Genomic DNA, 18,703 nt, shown 5'->3' on the forward strand with positions numbered 1-18,703 from the left:
GGCCTGCTCTGGAATTGACGAATTGAAGAAGTTGGGGGTTATCGGACACGGCGAGTCGCTCGCACAGTGCGCGGGCGTAGCGAATACACAAACTTCAGCAGTGGCAGGCAGGACGAAGGCTCACCTCGCCATCGGACCCACTCCGCCAGGGAAAAAAAAAAGCGAGGGTGGAGCAGCCAAGAAACGACCCACCAACCTTGCATGGTGCGGCATGCAGGATGCAGCTCATCCAGAACCCACACTCCGATCGGTTCACGCCTCTCCTCATCCAGCATCTTTGCCTGCCTGCGCCGGAGCGGGCGTTTCGACGCTTGCCTCTTCCACTCACTATCCGTACACTACACTATTCCGTACACGACGTCTGTATCTCCATTCCCCATCCCCTACCTTCATGCTGCCCCACCACCACCAGGATTGCAGATTGCCTCTTCGCCGCCACCAGCACACGCAAGGTGCGCCCAGGTCGCCATCACCCCACCCACGAACACCCCTCCCCCCGGTCCTTTTGCGAGTCCGTCTCGCTTCAAAACAGGCTCGGTCCCGCTCTCCGGTCGAGCAACCGCCCCATCCTTCTCTCGCCGTTAAGCACGCCGTGTTGTGTTTCCGACAAGCCTATCGAGGTCCAAGCTTCGTCCCGGACGCGGCTGCTGACAGAAGGCAGCCAAGCCCAGGACAGCTTCGCGAGAGTCGCTGCCGTCGACCTCACGCCTCGCCCGGATAACTCTCCCTCGACGACGACACCGTCGGCCGCCGGGACGGCGACCGACTGCCGGATCGAGCGGATCGGCCAACGAGCGCAGCCGAAAGACAGGCTGCCGGGCTTTCCGTGCATCGCTTCGTCCTAGCGACGGAAAGTCCTAAGATTCTCCGCGCCTGCGCCCTTTGGCGTGCTGTCCCGGATCTGCGAGAGCCAAACTTGTTGCTGGAATATTGCCCAGTTGGTTCTCGTCGCATCCGCGGTCCGACTCAGCAATCCAATTCAGCAGGTAGGTGTTGGTCACAGTTCTGAGTAATAACACGCTCCGGCTTGCATTGTTGGCCACACAATCAATGCCGGAATTTCCCACGCCAACCCCCCTTCCGTTCTGTGCTGCTGGGTTTCTTTGATTCCACCGCTTCCGTCCTTTCTCCGCCTGGCCCTCCAAACCTGGCACCAAGCTGACGCTTGACTTTGTCTGCGCCCCGCAGCGCTTTCTAGTATCGCCCTGGGGACATTGGTGCCGCCATCCATGACCCGTCTCTGAGAGAACCGTCCCCGTTCTCCATCGAGACCCCACTTCCCCGATCGTCCTGTCTGTGGAGCCAGCTCTGCTCGGGCAAAGGTCAGTGCGTGCAAAATGCCGTACACGCCCCCGTCCAACCGGTCCCCGGCTTCGTCGGGTCCCCCATCGCCCGACGAGAGTCGGAGGCCATCGTTCCACCAAGCACACAACACCAGCTCGCGACCTGCTCTGCCGCGGTCGACTTCGTACCTGACGAGGCACCGGCGAACGCCGTCGGTCACGCAACCCCGCGCAAGCCAGCCGTCGCCCGAGGCGACGTCGGAGGACCTGAAGAGCATGGCGACGGCCAGCAGTGTGCGGCAGTCGCCACCCCCAATCACCGGCGACCGCAGGATGCCGAACGGGGCGATCATGTCTCCGCCCGACTCAGCTAGTGACGATGACGACCCGCCCGAGGCGCACAGCCGGCAGATCGAGAACCTCGAGGAGCTGCAACGTGCGATTAGTCAGATCCCGCAGCCGCGGTCGCGTCAATCCTCCAGCGGCGCCGCAGGGCCTGAGGAGGCTGCCGACCCGGCGCAAGCCGGCGCTGGCAACGACGGCATGCATCACAGCTTCAGCACGGGCTCGCTGGGCGAGCTCGCATCCGGCGGGCACCGCCGATTCACCCACATGAGGTCGGCGACGGAGCCGCACATCCCGCTCGCTAAATCCGCCAGCAGCTCCACGACGGGATCCGAGGAGGACTCGGATGAGGAGAGGCTGCGGAAGCCGCAGATGGTGCGGAAGAAGTCCGGCGAGCTTGTCCGGCCGGCGCTGCGCCCGGCATCCCGCCGGCGGCCGTCTAGTATGCCCGGGACGCCCACCTTCTCCAAGGCGGTGCACTTCGATTCGCACCTCGAGCATGTGCGGCACTTCCTCCAGGTGGACAGGCCCCTCGCCGTCAGCGCCGGGTCGTCGCCTGTCGACAACTACGACAGCGACGCCGAGTACCCGTTCCCCGCCGACGAGCGGCCCTCCGCGCGCACTCCTCCGTTCGAGTGGGAGATCATCATGAGCAACTTCCCCCTGGAGACACCAGTGCGCAAGGCGCAGCCGGTGCGCCTGGAGCGGGTTTGGCTCTCGAGCGACCAGAAGTCGCTCGTCGGGTCTGTCGCCGTGGCCAATTTCGCGTTCCAGAAACACGTCGTGTGCCGGTTCACCCTAGATTACTGGAAGACAACATCTGAAGTGGCGGCCGAGTACGTCTGCGAGATCCGCCCCGTCGACACGCCCCACGGCCAGGACAGGTTCAACTTCAGCATCCAGCTATCGGACCTGGCCAACTTGGAGTCCAAGACGCTGTTCTTCTGCATCCGGTATAACGTGAACGGGCAGGAGTACTGGGACAACAACAACGGCACTAACTTCCAGGTTGACTTCCGCAAGAAGATGCTCCCCCAGAACGGCAAGATGGGTGTTGTCGGCGCATCTTCCCGCCCGCTGACTGGGCTGCCCAAGAGCAGTCGCCGCCCGGGCCTTCCGACGAGCCAGAAGTCGAGGCAGGTGTCGAGCACGGCCGATGAGTTCGGTGACAGCCCGCGGCCGACGTTCAACCGGTCGATCCACGAATATCTCGGGGAGGAGTCGGGCGCCCCCGGTCTCAGGCTGAAAGGCGTGAGAAGCGCCGGGGACCTCCCCAGCGACAACCTCGCGAAGGGGCTGTCCGGCCCCAGCGGGCAGTTTGCTCTGCGGTACGACTTCGGGGACTCGTTGAGTAGGGCCATCCAAAACGCCAAGAACGAGATGGCTGGGAAGTCGGATGGCCTATACATGAAGTCGAGGAAGAAGGCGGACTCTCCAACTCCTGCCAAGGCAGGCCCAGAGGCTCAGACCGAGCAGCTTCCTGCCGTCAAGCCGGCATCTGCGGGTGCCGGGCCGGCAGCCGAATCCCCGGCGGACTCGCCACGGACGGGCATTGCCACTGCCTCGTACGACGAGATCATCAGCAAGTGGTGCTTTGTAGGTACCCCCCGATCACAACTTGCGCAGCGCACCGTGGCCGCCCAGGAACATATGGGAGGCAAGCTTCACTCTGGTCCGCCCCAGACGCTGGTTCGCTAACACACCCATTGCAGTTCAGCACCAAGTCAAAGGGCTCCCAAGCCAAGGGAGCATCGTCGAAAGCGGGGCCGTCTGATGGCGCCGACGATAGCAGCACCATGACCAGTCACGAGGGCAGCCCGGTTCAGATGGGCAACTACTACCATTCGTCGAGCGGCGCTCAGCACCACTCGCTGCATCCGCAGGATCTGAACCCGTACTTCGCCCACGTGCCGACCCCCAGGGCCATCGGCGGCTCGCCCGCGGAGTCGCCCGCCAAGTCGCCCGCCGACAGCATCTCGCCGCAACAGGGCGGCGGTCCTCCGGCCGGCACATCCCGCACACATTCCGCCGCTAGCCCGCCGCACACGCTAGCAGGGGGATTCGCCCCTGTGGTCGGTACGTCCGCGTCGCCGAGCGAGTATCTCTACCAGCGCGCGCAAGACCGTTTTCCGTTTCACAATCCCGAGACTTTTGCTCCGGCGCCGATTAGGGGTTAAGACAGAGGCGCATGCGCAGTGACCCGGCCCAGTGGGGAGTGGCTCGCGCGCCGACGCGGTGGCGCGCCCCGGCCCCCATTCTCTTTTCTTACCAGCTCTCGGCTCAGTCTCATGCCGTCCTGGACCGAGCCGCGGCGGCCTAATATCTTCTCTCTCCTCTAAGTTTGGCGTTGCTGCCATGTTTGCGGATCATAGGGTCACTGTGACGCTCGGCGTTTGGGGAAGGGAGAAATTTCTATTTTCGGTACGACAGCATGAAAACGGTGGTGTATAGCATTCTGCTTGGGGTTTTCTTCCGGCGCTATGGTTCTTCTGTCGCAGTGTTTGACCGTTTTCTCTCTTCTCCGGCCTCGCTCTGTGGCCTGGTTTCGCATGCAGGCTTGGCTTGTCTCATGGGCAAAAGGCGTTCTGGTTCCCGGCTGCGCATTATCAGGGCTTCCGTTCCGGTTTCTCATTTCTCTTTTTCCTCGGTCTTTCTGCTCGGCTTTGGCACGTCATCACGTCTCTTACCGCGCATCGTGGCTGGATGAGGAAAGCGCCATCAGAGACGGTATGGTGGTTCTGCAATGTGACGTTTTGTACTGGGACCTTACGGGACGAAGTCTGCGTTGAGTGGCAGCATGACGACATGACATGGTGGTCAGCGGGTGCTCGGCGGGCATGGATTGGGCCGGGGCGATGCACCCCCGTGGTGGGCGGGAAAGCTTGGGACATCGTGTTAGCAGCAGCATGCTATGATACGTTCGGGAACAGCAATACAAGCATGGTTATGGGCAGGTGCGAGATCCTTGGTGTCTGTCGTTATCGTATGTGCTGGTCACGTTCGAGCCCAAAGCGTTTATCAACGTATGTAAAATGTGAACCGCGTTCTGCTCGTCATCGGAAGCAGACCTTGTCTCCCAGGTATATACCCCATACTCCTCGCCGGTGCGCCAGAGGATGGCAAGGCCGCGTTGCTGGACAGCAGGGCCGTCATCTGCATCCGCCCCGATTCAGCATTTCCCGAGCCGCAAGCCCGCATCTGCCGATCTGTTCACCAGCGCGTGACGCCGATCTCTCGAGCCTCATCTCAGACCATCCCCCGGCTCGACTGGGGCGAGACATCGCCGTTGTTGTCTTAGCCGGCACGACAGCTGTCGACGAGATTCGCCTGCGAGCGTCGTATGCACGGTATGGCAGTGAAATCAGGAAATCGTACGCAACCGTCCGTATGAACTCGTTTCCCTCCGAGGAACCCGGCCGAGACCTTAAGTCCAGCGAAGCCACACTCACAGCCATGAGTGGGTAAACATGGAAACAGAGCGCAACACAACCCCCAAAAAGAACGTCGAATGAAACAACAAGCTGGCCCGGTATGCCCTCGGCCGGCCCTTTTCCCAACGGCATCGTCTGTTCCCTGATCAAGGATGTCTGCTGTCTAGATCAATCTCAGATGCAGAGGTTGGTGCGCAGGAAGGCGGAATATGTGAGAGCCACATGTTCAAGACCTGGATAATGAAGACACCCTCGACCGGCTACGCATGCCTGTCGCGCTTGGCTCGCCCTGGACGCCTACTCGGTGCTGGCGACCTTGATGACGATCTTGCCCCTTGCCCTGCCGGTCGCCAGCTTCTGAAATGCCTGGGAAATGACTATTAGCTCTCCACGAAGCACAAGCCCCAGGGCGAGTTATTGCATACCTCAACCGCTTGCTCCATGGGATACTCCGAATCGATGACAGCCTGCTTTATCACCCCCTGCTCAACCCACCCCGCGACCTCCTTCGCAATGCTGCCCGACGAGCTCAGCAGGAACAGGTCGTATCTGCGCGGCGTGCCGCCGAGGAAGCGGGGACGCAGCTTGTTCCGGACGAAGGGCACCACGCCCTGCGACCAGCCGCCGACGATGGAGACGAACTTGCCCTCCGGCTTGAGGTACCGCGGCGAGTGCGAGAAGAGCGCTTGGCTGCCGGCGCAGTCCAAGATCGCGTCGAACTGCTGCTCGCCGAACTTCTGCGCCAGATGCTCCTCTAGCGGATCATGGATCCGGTAGTCAATGACCTGCCTCCGTCAGCCTCCGCATCCATCCCTGACCCCCCTCCCTCACCACAGCCGAGACTCACCCCATCCGCCCCCAAACCCATCACCAACTCCGAATTCCCCCCGGAGCACACCCCGTACACCTCCGCCCCAAGCCCCTTGCAAGCCTGCACCACCAGCGAACCCACCCCGCCACTGGCCCCATTAACCAGCACCCTCCACCCAGCCATCCCCTCCCAGCCTCCCGCCCTCCGGACCATACACAGCGCAGTCTGCCCCGCAACGCCCAAGACGCCCACCGCCTCCCTCAGCCCCCACCCCTCCCTGAGGGGCATCTTCGCGACCGACGCGCTCTCAACAAGCACATACTCCGCCAGCGTGCCCTCCCCGCGCAACACAGCCGCCAGCCCGAGCGCGCCGCAGACGCGATCGCCGACCGCGAACGACGACGACGACGACGACACACCCCGCCCCGGCGCAGCCCCAGCCCCAGCCCCGACCCCGACCCCATCGCCCACGGCAACGACCACGCCGGCGAAGTCCATACCCGGGACGGGCGGGGCGCGGCGGAAGGGCAGCCAGGGCGGCAGGGCGCGCAGGAGGACCAGGTCGGCTGGGTTGAGCGCCACGTGGGTTATCTTCAGGAGGAGGGCGGTGGAGTTGGGCGGGAGGGTCGGGAGCGGGAGGGAGGCGGCGAGGGTGAGGGATTGCGGGGTGGGGGGGCCGCGGGCGGTTGCGGTCCAGGACTTCATTTTTTTTTTCTACCTTTTTTTTTATTTCTTTCCTTGAGCGGGGGGAAAGGGTGTTGTCTTTGCTGATGGGTGGAAGGATAGAAAGCTGGAGAGGGTGGGGTCGTGTGAGATAGGTATGCTGCTGGAAGTGGACTGGCTTGGGAGGGGAATGACGATGGGGTGCTGCGGAGCTTGCGGGTTGCTTGATGAGTTGAGGTTGCGTGAAACGCTGGCAGGGATCCAGTTTCATCCACAGCGGCACGGTTGAGGTACCCGACGGCCCCACATTCCAGAACGAACCGCGGGCGTTTGGACGATCCCGAAACTTCAGGCAAGATGGGGCAGCGCGAGGTAACACATCTTCAGAATACAAGGCAATACAGTACAGGTCCCCAGCACCATCCGCCCAGCCCAGGGGTATGCCCAGAAATCCAAACCAAAACCAAAGCCAACGCCAAAGCCAAAACCAAAGCCACCAAAGCCCGTTCCAAGAACGCCAGCGATACTGAGAGCTGCTCACCCATCCCCGTGCCTACCGCACCGGTGCCTTACCCTTGCCCGCTGGCGTCGCCACCTTCGGCGTGCTCAGCTCCTCTTGCGCCTCCGCGGCCCCCTCCTTGACCGGCACCAGCTCCCACCGCTTCGGCGGATCGTCCATGCCCACCCACAGGTCGGTCGGCAGGAACTCGCCCACCTCCTGCCGGAAGTGCTCGCGCTGCTTGCGGTCGGCCTCCACCAGGTTGTCCACGTTCTCCTTGGCCTTGCGCAGCGTGTTGTAGATCTTGTCCTCGACCGCCCGGCGGCGCTCGGCCTCGAGCAGCAGGCTGTCGTACGCGCTGGCGTACCCTTCGTAGAAGCGCTTCATCTCGTCCATCTCCCCGAGCTTCCGGAGAATGGCCTCCTTCTCGTCCGCCCAGCGCTGCTCGAACTCGTGCTGGCCGGCGACGTAGCTGTGCAGCCGGGACCCGATCTCCTCCAGCACCTGGAAGGCCGCGACGGTCGCCAGGTACGCGCCGCGGATCCGGTCGGCCTGCTCTTTCAGCAGGCCGAACTCCTGCTCCATCTGCTGCAGCACCGCTTGGATCTCGGCCACGACCTCGTCCACCTCGAGCGCGTCCTGCATCACGACCTGCACGATCTCGGCCCGCTCCTGCGGGTCCATCGGCTCGAGGCCGGCGACGTGCGACTCCTGCTCGGTGATGACGCCCGAGATGGACACGGGCTCGCCGTCGTCGGTCGACTCGGCTGCGCGGCGGCGGGCGAGCGCGGCGCCGCCTTCGGTCGCGCGGACGGCTTTGACGCACATGTCGAAGTGGTTGTTGAGCGAGGTCAGGTGCTGCGCCATGGCCTGCGAGTGGTCGCCGAGGGAGGCGAGCAGGTGCGGGATCGGCTGGTAGGGGGCCGAGGACGACGGCGACTCGGGCGCGGGCGCGGCGGCTATGGTCTTGTTGAGCAGGCGGAGATCGTAGTCGAAGCGGAGGAGGTCGCCGTCGAAGGATGTCTGCGCAGCCTGCACATCGTCGGTGAGCGAAAAAAGAAGTCACAGACCCGACAAAGCACCGGCCGTTGGCTCACCTGCAGCTCGGCGATGCTGGCCTTCAGGGCGTCGCGCATTGCCTCGACGCTGTTCTCGTCGACGAAGTCCATCAGGGACTTGTCCTCTTCCCCAGGCGGACGGAATATGCGCTCCACATGGGTGTCCCGCAACATTTGCATCGTCTTCTCCAGCTTCCCGTTCGCGGCGTCCAGGGCGCGGATGAGCTGCTTGAAATCGCGGCGACCGAAGTCGTAGGCGCGGCCCATGACGCGGCGGACCCTGCGCAGTAGGCGCACCTGGTACTCGATCAGCTGGCGCAGCGCACCCGTCTGGGCGCTCAGGATGACCGACTCCTCGTGCATCTGGCGGGCGTTGGTGGCGAGGTCGTGGGCGCGCAGCACGAGCGCCATCGAGGAGAGCGACTGCTTGGCGGCGAGGAGGTGCCGCACCAGCACCTCGACGGGCACATCGTCGGCGTCGAACTCGGGAGCGGGCGGGTCGTGGTACGAGGTTGGGCGGGAGCGCGGCCCGGACGACGGGCCTGACCTAGGCGCGGCCATCGCTAGGGAACGGTCGAGACAAGACGGCGATGGGAGAGGTGTGCGGTGTCTGCACTAACGATGCTGCACGCAGTGCACCGTCGACATCGGGATGGCTGAAAAAGGTTGGGATGGGATGTAGATGGCGTTGAACCGGCGCTTTACGGCATTGCGACTGATGAGGTTGGCAAGTTGAGATGCCGGGGAGTGGAGGTGCAGGATGGAAGTGCACGATGGAAGTGCAGAAAGGGAGGATTCAAATGCGTGGAGGGAATGGATAAGGCAGTTGACGGGAGCCATGTACAGTGCCCGTGCGTGGTGTCATAGTTACCGCACTGTACGGAGTACCTGCAGCGTGCACCAGGCTAACCACTCTTGGCCAGGCTGCCGATCGCGAGTCGGCTGCCAATCTTCGGCTTCATTTGCAGCTTTGTCCAACTTCCCGTACAGCAAGGACGCCTTCAACTCGAAGCCTTGGAGTAGCAGCCACCGGCGATATAGAATCCAATTCGAACCTCCAACTCCCTGTCGGCGTCAAAAATGTAGCCTCCATGCTGTTGGTAGGCTGTTGAAGGTAACCGTGAACCCGGTTCTGTGCTTGACGATGCAGGCACACTGGAGTCATGGACCCTCAAGGTTGTTTCCCTCATGCCTTCGCGCCTTCATGCGCCTTCTGGGTTCCCACCATTTCCTGCTTCACCTCCCCTGCGCCGTCTGTGTTTTGACGGCAGTGCTTGACCTAGGGAAGAGCCATCGTCGCCAGACGGATACTAGTTCTAGCCCGCCGGACACTCCTGGAAATAAAGCATCAACAACCATCTAATGCATATACCAGTCGACTTGCATCTGCATCATATCAACCCGCACCCCTGTGGCCAAGGCTTCTCCGACAGCCCGTCCGGCCCCCGATCCTTGGGTTCCACGCAGTCACGGTCCGCCGCATGCCTTCGAAGCTCACTTCCAATCCTGCCATCACGCGAGCTCCGCGAACACGACCGGTTACCTCCTTACGCTCGGTATTGTCATATTCATCTACACGGTATAGTGGAATACACGTGCTTCTGGCCTTGCCAGAACCTGAATTCCCAAACCACAGCCTTGGGAATTACCCCGCGACAGATAAGATAAAAACAGACGACCCCACCAAAAATTCACAAGATGACTGCTTCAACGCCCTCACACTGCGACCGGTCCGTTCGCCGCTAGCTGCTGTGCAGACTCGCAGAACGAGAAGCCATTCACACACGACGACAGCGTTTGCTTCTGCCACACAACGAAACACACACAATTATGGCCGCCACTCAACCAACCGACGTGAGCCCGGGGCCGTCGGACCCTGTCTTTGACGACGGCGACGACAGCGACCTCGAGTCGGTCTTCAACTCGGCCGACGAGCTCGACGACGACTTGCTGGACAACCCGTCGGCCGATCTGACCAAGTCGTACAACCGCCAGCGCCAGCTCCACGGCCTCAGCGGCGGCGCCCAGGGCTCGGCCGCCGCCAGTGCGCCGCGGTCCAACCGGCAGAAGCCCACGGCGAACACGTTCGCCAGCATCGACGACCAGATCGCCGAGCTGTCCAAGCACGCCGCCAAGATCCGCCTCGACTCGGTGAAGCAGGACCAGGACCGCGAGAAGGACAAGGCCGACCGCGCGACGGCCGAGCTGGTGCTCGACCAGCGCACCCGCATGATCCTGCTGCAGATGATCAACCGCGGTGTCGTCAGCGAGGTCCACGGCGCCGTCAGCACCGGCAAGGAGGCCAACGTGTACAACGCCGTCCTGTACCCCGAGGACGGCGGCCCGCCGGTGCAGCGCGCCATTAAGATCTACAAGACGTCCATCCTCGTCTTCAAGGACCGCGAGCGGTACATCACGGGAGAGCACCGCTTCAAGGCGGGCATCGACAAGGGCAACAACCGCAAGATGGTCAAGATCTGGGCCGAGAAGGAGTTCCGCAACCTGCGCCGCCTGCACGCCGCCGGCATCCCCTGCCCGGACCCGCTGGTGCTCAAGCTGAACGTGCTTGTCATGGGCTTCCTGGGCGACAAGCGGGGGTACGCCTATCCGCGCCTGCGGGACGCGAGGCTCGAGGGCGACGACGTCGACGACCAGTGGCGGCGTCTCTACATCCAGTTGCTCGGCATCATGCGCCGCCTCTACCAGGTCTGCAGCCTGGTGCACGCCGACCTGAGCGAGTACAACATCCTGTACCACGACGGGCGCCTGTACATCATCGACGTGTCCCAGTCGGTTGAGCACGACCACCCACGCGCCCTCGAGTTCCTGCGCATGGACATCAAGAACGTGGGCGACTTCTTCCGCCGGCAGGGCGTTGACACGCTGCAGGACCGGGCCATCTTCAACTTCATCACGGCGCCCGAGGGCCCCACCGACGAGCCGGCGCTGTCGCAGGCTATCGAGCACCTGTACGAGATCCGCCCGGCAGTCGCGGACACAGACGAGGCCGCGGCCGCGCTGGAGGTGGACAACGAGGTTTTCCGCAACCAGTTCATCCCGCAGACGCTGGACGAGGTGTACGACATTGAGAAGGAGGCCGACAAGCCGGTCGACGAGCTGGTGTACAAGCACATGCTGGCGACGCAGGCCGTGACCAGGAAGACGGCCGGCGAGGAGGCGGAGGAGGAGGCCGAGAGCTCCGACGAGGACGGCTCAGACGGCGGCGCCGTGCTGAGCAGCGGACACAGCAGCGAGGCCGACGAGAGCCGGTTTAAGAAGGGCCGGCCGCGGGGCAAGAAGCACGAGGACAAGGAGGAGAAGCGGCTGCACAAGCAGGCGGTCAAGGAGGCGAAGCGGGAGCGGCGGAAGGAGAAGATGCCCAAGGCCGTCAAGAAGCGGCTGGTGGCGGTGACGGCTAGGAAGAAGAAATAAGCTGCCCCCCCAGCAGCACGGATGCGGGACTGTCTTTTCTTCATTACATGCATGGGAGCGACGGCAGCGCAGCGCCGGATGATGAGAGCTGAACACTGCTCGGAATTGTTCGCGGCTGGCGGCGTGTTTTGCCTGCCATGTGCGAAGGCTGAACCCCGGGCCGTGGCCGTTCCAAGGAGCAGGTCGGAGCGGGCTGGCAGGCTTGCTGTGACGACCAAAGAGAGCACTGACGGGCTGCGTGCTGTCGAGCTGTGTGCGCGCAGGTCGCCCATGTCGGCCGCGTACCGCGGGACGTCTGGACCTTGGGTAGATGGCTGCCGCGTCACAGCGTGAGGGAATTCTAGTTGCAGCGTAAGACCAGCGTGCTTCCAGCGGCTTGCAGATAGAGTACGAAAAACAACCACGCGCAATGGCCTCTTTTCTCCCTGGATTCCCCTCCGGGCTGCCTTGACATCTGGCCTCGGATCATGATTCGACAGCTTCCATCTCTGATAAGTTCCCACTGGACTTGAGGAGCTCAGCTTCAACCTCAGCGTTTACTGCTTGATGGGCCGAAGGCCCATTGTCGCTTCCAAACACCAGGCGAAAGTGGGTCCAGGTGCCTGCAACACACCCTAATTTGAACAACAGTAGCCAACAGTGGGCAACAGTGGGCAACCATCGCCCTCGAATTTGAAGCTGTAGATACTGCAAAAAACGGCCTAAATGGCCATTTTCTAGTGTTTTCGAGTGCCTATTGATGTTTTGATACTTCCTTTTTAGGCATCTCCTCTGTTGTATACGTCGGAGGCGCTACACGTACTGCGCGGGCGAGCAACGCCCACAACAACGCCTACAACAACGCCTACAGCAACGCCCACAGCAACGCCCACTACAACATAGGTATAGAACCGCTTGAATTACTGTATTGGGCATAAATTCGAAGCTCTTGATGTATTTGGCAATATCCTAATGATAGCGTATTGTTTGGATACTTCCTTTTTTTAGCATTTTCTTCCTATATCGTGGGCATCACTAGCACCGTGGCATTATAGCTATATCGCTGGCACTGCGAGTATCGCTAGCACCGCAGTATTGTGGCTATATCGCTAGCACTGCGGGCATCGTAGGCATTGCAGCATCGAAGCTATGTTGCGGCCACCGTAGGTATCGTAGGCATCGCGGGCATCGTGGGCATCGCAGGCATTATAACTATATCGCTAGCACCGTGGGCATCGCTAGCACTGTGGGCATCATGACTATATCGCTAGCACTACGGCATTATAGCTATATCGCTAGCACCGTGGGCATCGCTAGCACTGTAGCATTGTGGCTATATCGCTAGCACTGTGGGCATTATAACTGTATCGCTAGCACTGCGGCATCATAGCTATATCGCTAGCACTGTAGGTATCGCTAGCACCGTAGTATTGTGGCTATATCGCTAGCACTGTGGGCATCGTGGGCATTGCGGCATCGAAGCTGTGTTACGGCCACCGTAGGTATCGTAGGCATCGTGGGCATCGCAGGCATCGCGGGCATCGCGGGCATCGCAAGCATCGTAGGCATCGCAGGCATTATAACTATATCGCTAGCACTGTGGGCATCGCTAGCACTATAGCATTGTAGCTATATCGCTAGCACCGTAGGCAACATAACTGTATCGCTAGCACTGTAGGCATTATAACTATATCGCTAGCACCGCAGCATCATAGCTGTATCGCTAGCACCGCAGACATCGCTAGCACCGTAGCATTATAGCTGTATCGCTAGCACTGTGGGCATCGCTAGCACTATAGCATTGTAGCTATATCGCTAGCACCGCAGGCATCGCTAGCACCGCGGCATCATAGCTATATCGCTAGCACTGTAGGCAACATAACTGTATCGCTAGCACTGTAGGCATCATAACTGTATTGCTAGCACTGTAGCATTATAGCTATATCGCTAGCAACGTAGGCATCGCTAGCACCATAGCATTATAGCTATATCGCTAGCACTGCGAGCATCGCTAGCACCGTGGCATTGTAGCTATATCGCTAGCACTGCGGGCATCGCTAGCACTACAGCATTGTAGCTATATCGCTAGCACCGCGGGCATCGCTAGCACCGTAGGCAACATAACTATATCGCTAGCACTGTAGGCATCGCTAGCACCACAGCATTGTAGCTATATCGCTAGCACCGCGAGCATCGCTAGCACTGTGGCATCATAGCTATATCGCTAGCACCGTGGGCATCGCTAGCACCGTAGCATTGTAGCTATATCGCTAGCACCGTGGGCATCGCTAGCACCGCAGCATTGTAGCTATATCGCTAGCACCGTAGGCATCGCTAGCACCGTAGCATTGTAGCTATATCGCTAGCACCGCAGGCATCGCTAGCACTACAGCATTATAGCTATATCGCTAGCACTATAGGCATCGCTAGCACCGTAGCATTGTAGCTATATCGCTAGCACTGTAGCATTATAGCTATATCGCTAGCACTACAGGCATCGCTAGCACTATAGCATTGTGGCTATATCGCTAGCACCGCGAGCATCGCTAGCACTATGTTACGGACTGGGCTATACCCAGGCTAGGTATATAGGGCTACGCCTAGGATCTATAGTGGCCCTAGGACGGACCTATAGCGGGCCCGCCTTACGCCTAGAACAACGTTAGTCCAAACCTACTTCGCGAGCCCCTAAAAAACTCTATATACAAGGACCGTAGCCTATACTTCTCCTTTTTCCTTCATTAAGATAGTTAAATAGAATATTGTACACTTATCTATAAACGCTATAAGGCTAGTATATTACAGTTCAACTACCTTTATATAGATAGAGTAGCTATTACTTCTAGACATAGACAAGAGTAGTACACTAAGCGTTTCGACACTAGTACTAAGTGGACTAGACGCTACTATAAACAACTTAGGTGTCCTACAAATCCTAGACCTAGATTAGGTCTATAAATATTTCCAACTTTTATAGGAGACGATTATATATTAGAATATAACTATTAAAGAACTTTATACAACCTAGATTGCTATAGCTTAGACTATAAACGCCTCTATAGTAGCTAACGCCCTAGCTCCAACGACTAGCGCTATAGCTCTAGTAGCTCCCTAGATATAGTAGAAGCGCCTCCCTATAGGACAACCCTTCGACGATAAAAAGGAGCTCTTTACTGCCTAGAAGGCTATAATAGTATATATCCTAGTAGTAGACTAAGACTTTATTAGAGGTCTCTACAACCAATAGATGTTTATTTAAAGGAACCTTAGCTAGGGGGTCTAGGCCAAGGTCGTAGCCTTCTATAAGTTAGGAGGACCTAGCTACAACTACGACCTAAAAGCGTTTCTTAAGTATTTTACAATAGTTTATATAGACCTCTATAAGTAAGTTATAGCCTTAATAGAGCTAGATATACTCCGTTAAAGAGATAATAAGCTATTCTCCTCTTTCATTGTTCGCTTTAAAGTAAAGCTATTAAAGGCTAAAGAACTTAATTAGAACAATAAAGTACAACTCATTAGACTACAACGATACCTCTCCCTAAAGTTAAAGTATATTATAGTAGGATAGAGGGTCCTATAGAACGATTATACTATAGCTATTATAAAATAGTATAAGATCGCTACCGACCTAGAGGCCCTTCGCCTAGAGGAACAACACTAATGGTCCTAGGGTAAGCGACCTAGGCCTAACGTAGATATAGAGAAGGATATAGATAGAGATATACTAATAACTAAGATCAATACGACCTATATTGCCCTAGCCTAGGGGGGAGCTAATAGAGATTGTAGAGGAAAGTAATAGTAGAATAGAGGAAAACAAAGTATAAATATACTATAGGCAAAGTAGATAAGCAACGAAATATATATAGCGTACTAATAGGCTAGAGCCTATATCCGTTATAGACGTTAAAGCTACTTTGTAGCTACCTATCCCTTCGCCCTAGCTAAGAGACTAGCTCCTTAAGTCGATATCAACAAGTTGGAGGCTAAAGAATAGGTAGAGGAGGACTCCCCCTCTAAAGAGAAGGAGGGAAAAGAGTAGCCCCTATATAAAGTCTTATATAAGGGCTAAAAGGACCTAGCTACTTATAGAACAAGTTTATAGAGATTAGAGAGAGAATAGATAAGCCCTCCTTTCTTATCCCTATTTTCCTAAACTCCTTTAGTTTTATAAATATATAAGTAGATAGTAGATACTAAAGCTATAAAGCTATTAGCGAGAGAGTATATTAGAGGTTAGAGATCGAGTAGATAAGCCTATCGACTCCCTATACCCTAGGTATTGTAGTTAAAGGGGTATAAATTATAAAGAAAATTATATATATCGCCTATATTACAATGGACATTAATAGGTAGATCAGTATAGCTATATTCTATATAGTCCTAGGACTAGCCTACAACGTTATATTAGGGCTCCTCTAGATAAACTACTATAGGATTATACTAGACCTAGCTAACAAAGTCTTTACTATCAATTTATAAAGTAGCCTATAGGTATTGAAATAGTGTAAAACCTCTACACCAACCTACCCCACCACACCCAGGATTAGGCGCGTAAGATAGTTCCTAAAGGAATGCAGTGTACCTCTAGACGAATAAAGATAGTACGTATCAAGTAGTAGGAAGGATGTCTCCTAAAAGGAAGATACGTAGCTTAGGTACGTCTAGTAGAATATAGTAGAAAGACAAAAGACAATAAGAATATAGTCAGAGCTCAACAGTTCGAATACCTATCGTCTAGATAGAGGTAGAACAACGAAAGAAGAGGCTCAATAGCCTTCCTAGAAGAAGGAGGACCACCAACGTAGTATCAACGAACGTATATTGACAACTGCTTAATATCTTATTTGATAATAAAGAAGATAGGCTTAGCCTACTTAAATATATATAATTAGAGGGCTAGACCCCTTAACAATGAATACAACGTTCTAAGACAAATAGAAAAGTAGAAAAACTAGGTCTCCCTATATCTAGGTAGTCTATTACCCCAATCTACACTTCCCTTTCGAGCTTACTATACGCTCCTATAGGCAAGCTTGTACCTTAAAAGCTCTCTTAATAGGCACTTCTTATCGTCGCTACTCCTTAAGCTACTCCCTACGTATAGTTCGCTTAGCTTACAAAGGTCCGGTTGGCTATAGTAGCTAATCCCACTGTCTTTCATACTCCTCTATCTCCTTGATATATACGTCCTAGCCTTGCTACTATACCAGATACTTATACCTATAAACGAAGGTATAGTCGTGTAGGTTGTATAGTAGTAGGCAAAGTAGACGTCTAAGCTTCGTAGGCTCCTTACGAAGGCACTTACTATAGTACTATACTGAAAGTGATGTCTAGCCAAATGACGTAGGTGATCTATATACCTAAAGATGCTTCTATACCAACGTATAAGGCATCTTAAGGTAGTCTAGCCTCCTTATAAGTATATAGATGAACGTCTCCTCTTCCTAAAGGTAGGGATCGAGTACTATCTTCTTAAAGGCTGCCTATACTAGTGCCCTAAGGTCCTTAACTAGGTCGCTACTAAGGAGGCGCTCCTAGTTCATCTTGTCTACAGAGGTATTAATAAACCTTTATATTATAGTCGCTTACAACGTAGTAATCTCTATAATCTTAGCTTCAATATCTCGCTAAGTTGATATATTATTAAGATCTTCTATAAATGCCACTAGTGGACCTAAAGCAGCTTACTAGTCCTTTGGTCAAAGGGGCGGAACGGTACTAGGTGCTAGAAATATACTCTATAGCTATCGTCCAAGGTCGTCTATAGGGTTTTATAAAGGTAGTACACCGCTTAGCTATCCATCTAGTAGGAGTCCTATAACCCTATAGTAGTATACCTAGTAGGCTATATCCTTCTTTGACTAGGGCACGAAGATAATTTAGACGACAGCGATTACTCCTTTCTCACTCTAGTCAAGGAACTAGGCTTCCCTAAATGCTACTAAGTATATAGCTAGGATCCTAAGTTCTATATCGCTAAAGTGGTTACAGAGATATATAGATAGATCATTGAGTCTAGGAATATCGGACGTAAATACGTCGTTGGCCTAGAGGACTTCGATCACCTTATCTTTATTGTACTCCGAGACTATAGGCTATATAGGCTCTTTAGTCGAAGATAGTAGGTCTAAAGGGAGCTTATACATCTTGCTATTGTCCTATAACAGTAAGGGGACTACCTTAGCGCGAAGTAGGCAATCCTTGAAGGTACTAAGAGCTAGCCTATAAGTTTGTTACACGTAGATGGTACTCGGTGACCATCTAGCAGTAAACGTGTGAGGGTGAGAAAGATCAATGCCTCTTAGCCTCGTTAGCTGATGAGGCGGCACTCCTGAACACTAGTATATATTATAAAAGTATATTGATGTAGTCTGCTGTTCTACGAAGGGGTTATAGGCGAGGTTCCCTTTTTTAAGAGAACGCTCGTTACCCTTGACCGTAGTACGGTCATAGGTGCCCTTGCTATAGTTATATATAATAAGTGCCTAAGGATAAGAAGAAAAAGATAGTGTCCTCGCTATTATTATAGAACTCAATATAGGATAAAGGAGTATATAGAAAGGAAGAAAACTAATCTATATTATACCCTATATAGGATTTCTATATCCGTTATCCTAGTCTATAGCAAGGTCCTCTATTGCGATTTGCCTATTCATTTGTTCTACTTGTCTAGGTCGACGGTACTATCGCTAGCGTATAGGTCGTCCCTAGCTACCTTCGACGTCTTCGTAGCTACTCTATATTTAACGGATACAAGTATCTTCTTAACTTTCTTAGGAGGACGTGTTAGCGTCTCCTACGCCTTGTCGTCGATTATTACTTTTCTTTAGTGCTTATTGCCTATAACCTCGACAGTTTTAGCTCCTAACGTCGATTAGGTATTATCGTTATACTAACTCTATAGCGTTTTAGCTAGCATTGCTAGTACGACCGATAGTATAGCTTTGGCTATAGGTATCTTGCTTAGCGTCTTCTATATAGGCAACTATATAGCTTTAATAGTATATACTATAGTCGTAGTTATAGTGTAAGCGATCTTAGGTACCGCTTTATAGTAGTTAGCGGTCTAAATAGATATTCTAGCTTATTTCGTAATAGCTATCTTTATAGTAGATAAGTCTATCGTAGTGGCTTAGGTCTCGATAGCCGCTAGGTAGCGCTCAACGTCCTATATACGCTATGCTGGTCCTATA

The 18,703-nt window shown here is 55.5% G+C and overlaps 4 protein-coding genes across 4 annotated transcripts; 2 read left to right on the plus strand and 2 right to left on the minus strand.

Moving 5' to 3' along the window:
• Positions 1–1,192: 1,192 nt before the first annotated feature.
• THITE_2118232 (carbohydrate-binding module family 21 protein) lies at positions 1,193–4,068 on the plus strand. The gene is made up of 2 exons (XM_003654932.1): positions 1,193–3,224; positions 3,341–4,068. The coding sequence occupies exons 1-2, from the start codon at positions 1,338–1,340 to the stop codon at positions 3,803–3,805; spliced, it is 2,352 nt and encodes a 783-aa protein (XP_003654980.1). The 5' UTR covers positions 1,193–1,337; the 3' UTR covers positions 3,806–4,068.
• A 1,156-nt stretch (positions 4,069–5,224) lies between these two features.
• Positions 5,225–6,250, minus strand: THITE_2118234 (uncharacterized protein). Its single transcript, XM_003654933.1, has 3 exons — positions 5,907–6,250; positions 5,485–5,844; positions 5,225–5,416 (listed from the first exon to the last, which is right to left on the minus strand). Exons 1-3 carry the CDS (start codon positions 6,051–6,053, stop codon positions 5,357–5,359), a joined length of 567 nt encoding a protein of 188 aa, XP_003654981.1. The 5' UTR covers positions 6,054–6,250; the 3' UTR covers positions 5,225–5,356.
• Positions 6,251–6,945: 695 nt separating this feature from the next.
• THITE_2118236 (uncharacterized protein) lies at positions 6,946–8,865 on the minus strand. The gene is made up of 2 exons (XM_003654934.1): positions 8,130–8,865; positions 6,946–8,064 (listed from the first exon to the last, which is right to left on the minus strand). Exons 1-2 carry the CDS (start codon positions 8,649–8,651, stop codon positions 7,087–7,089), a joined length of 1,500 nt encoding a protein of 499 aa, XP_003654982.1. The 5' UTR covers positions 8,652–8,865; the 3' UTR covers positions 6,946–7,086.
• Positions 8,866–9,839: 974 nt separating this feature from the next.
• On the plus strand, positions 9,840–11,755 carry THITE_2118237 (uncharacterized protein). Its single transcript, XM_003654935.1, has one exon. It carries the CDS (start codon positions 9,921–9,923, stop codon positions 11,520–11,522), a length of 1,602 nt encoding a protein of 533 aa, XP_003654983.1. The 5' UTR covers positions 9,840–9,920; the 3' UTR covers positions 11,523–11,755.
• The last annotated feature ends 6,948 nt before the right edge of the window (positions 11,756–18,703 follow it).

Source organism: Thermothielavioides terrestris, chromosome 4 (genome assembly GCF_000226115.1).
Source record: "Thermothielavioides terrestris NRRL 8126 chromosome 4, complete sequence".
NCBI lineage: Eukaryota > Fungi > Ascomycota > Sordariomycetes > Sordariales > Chaetomiaceae > Thermothielavioides > Thermothielavioides terrestris.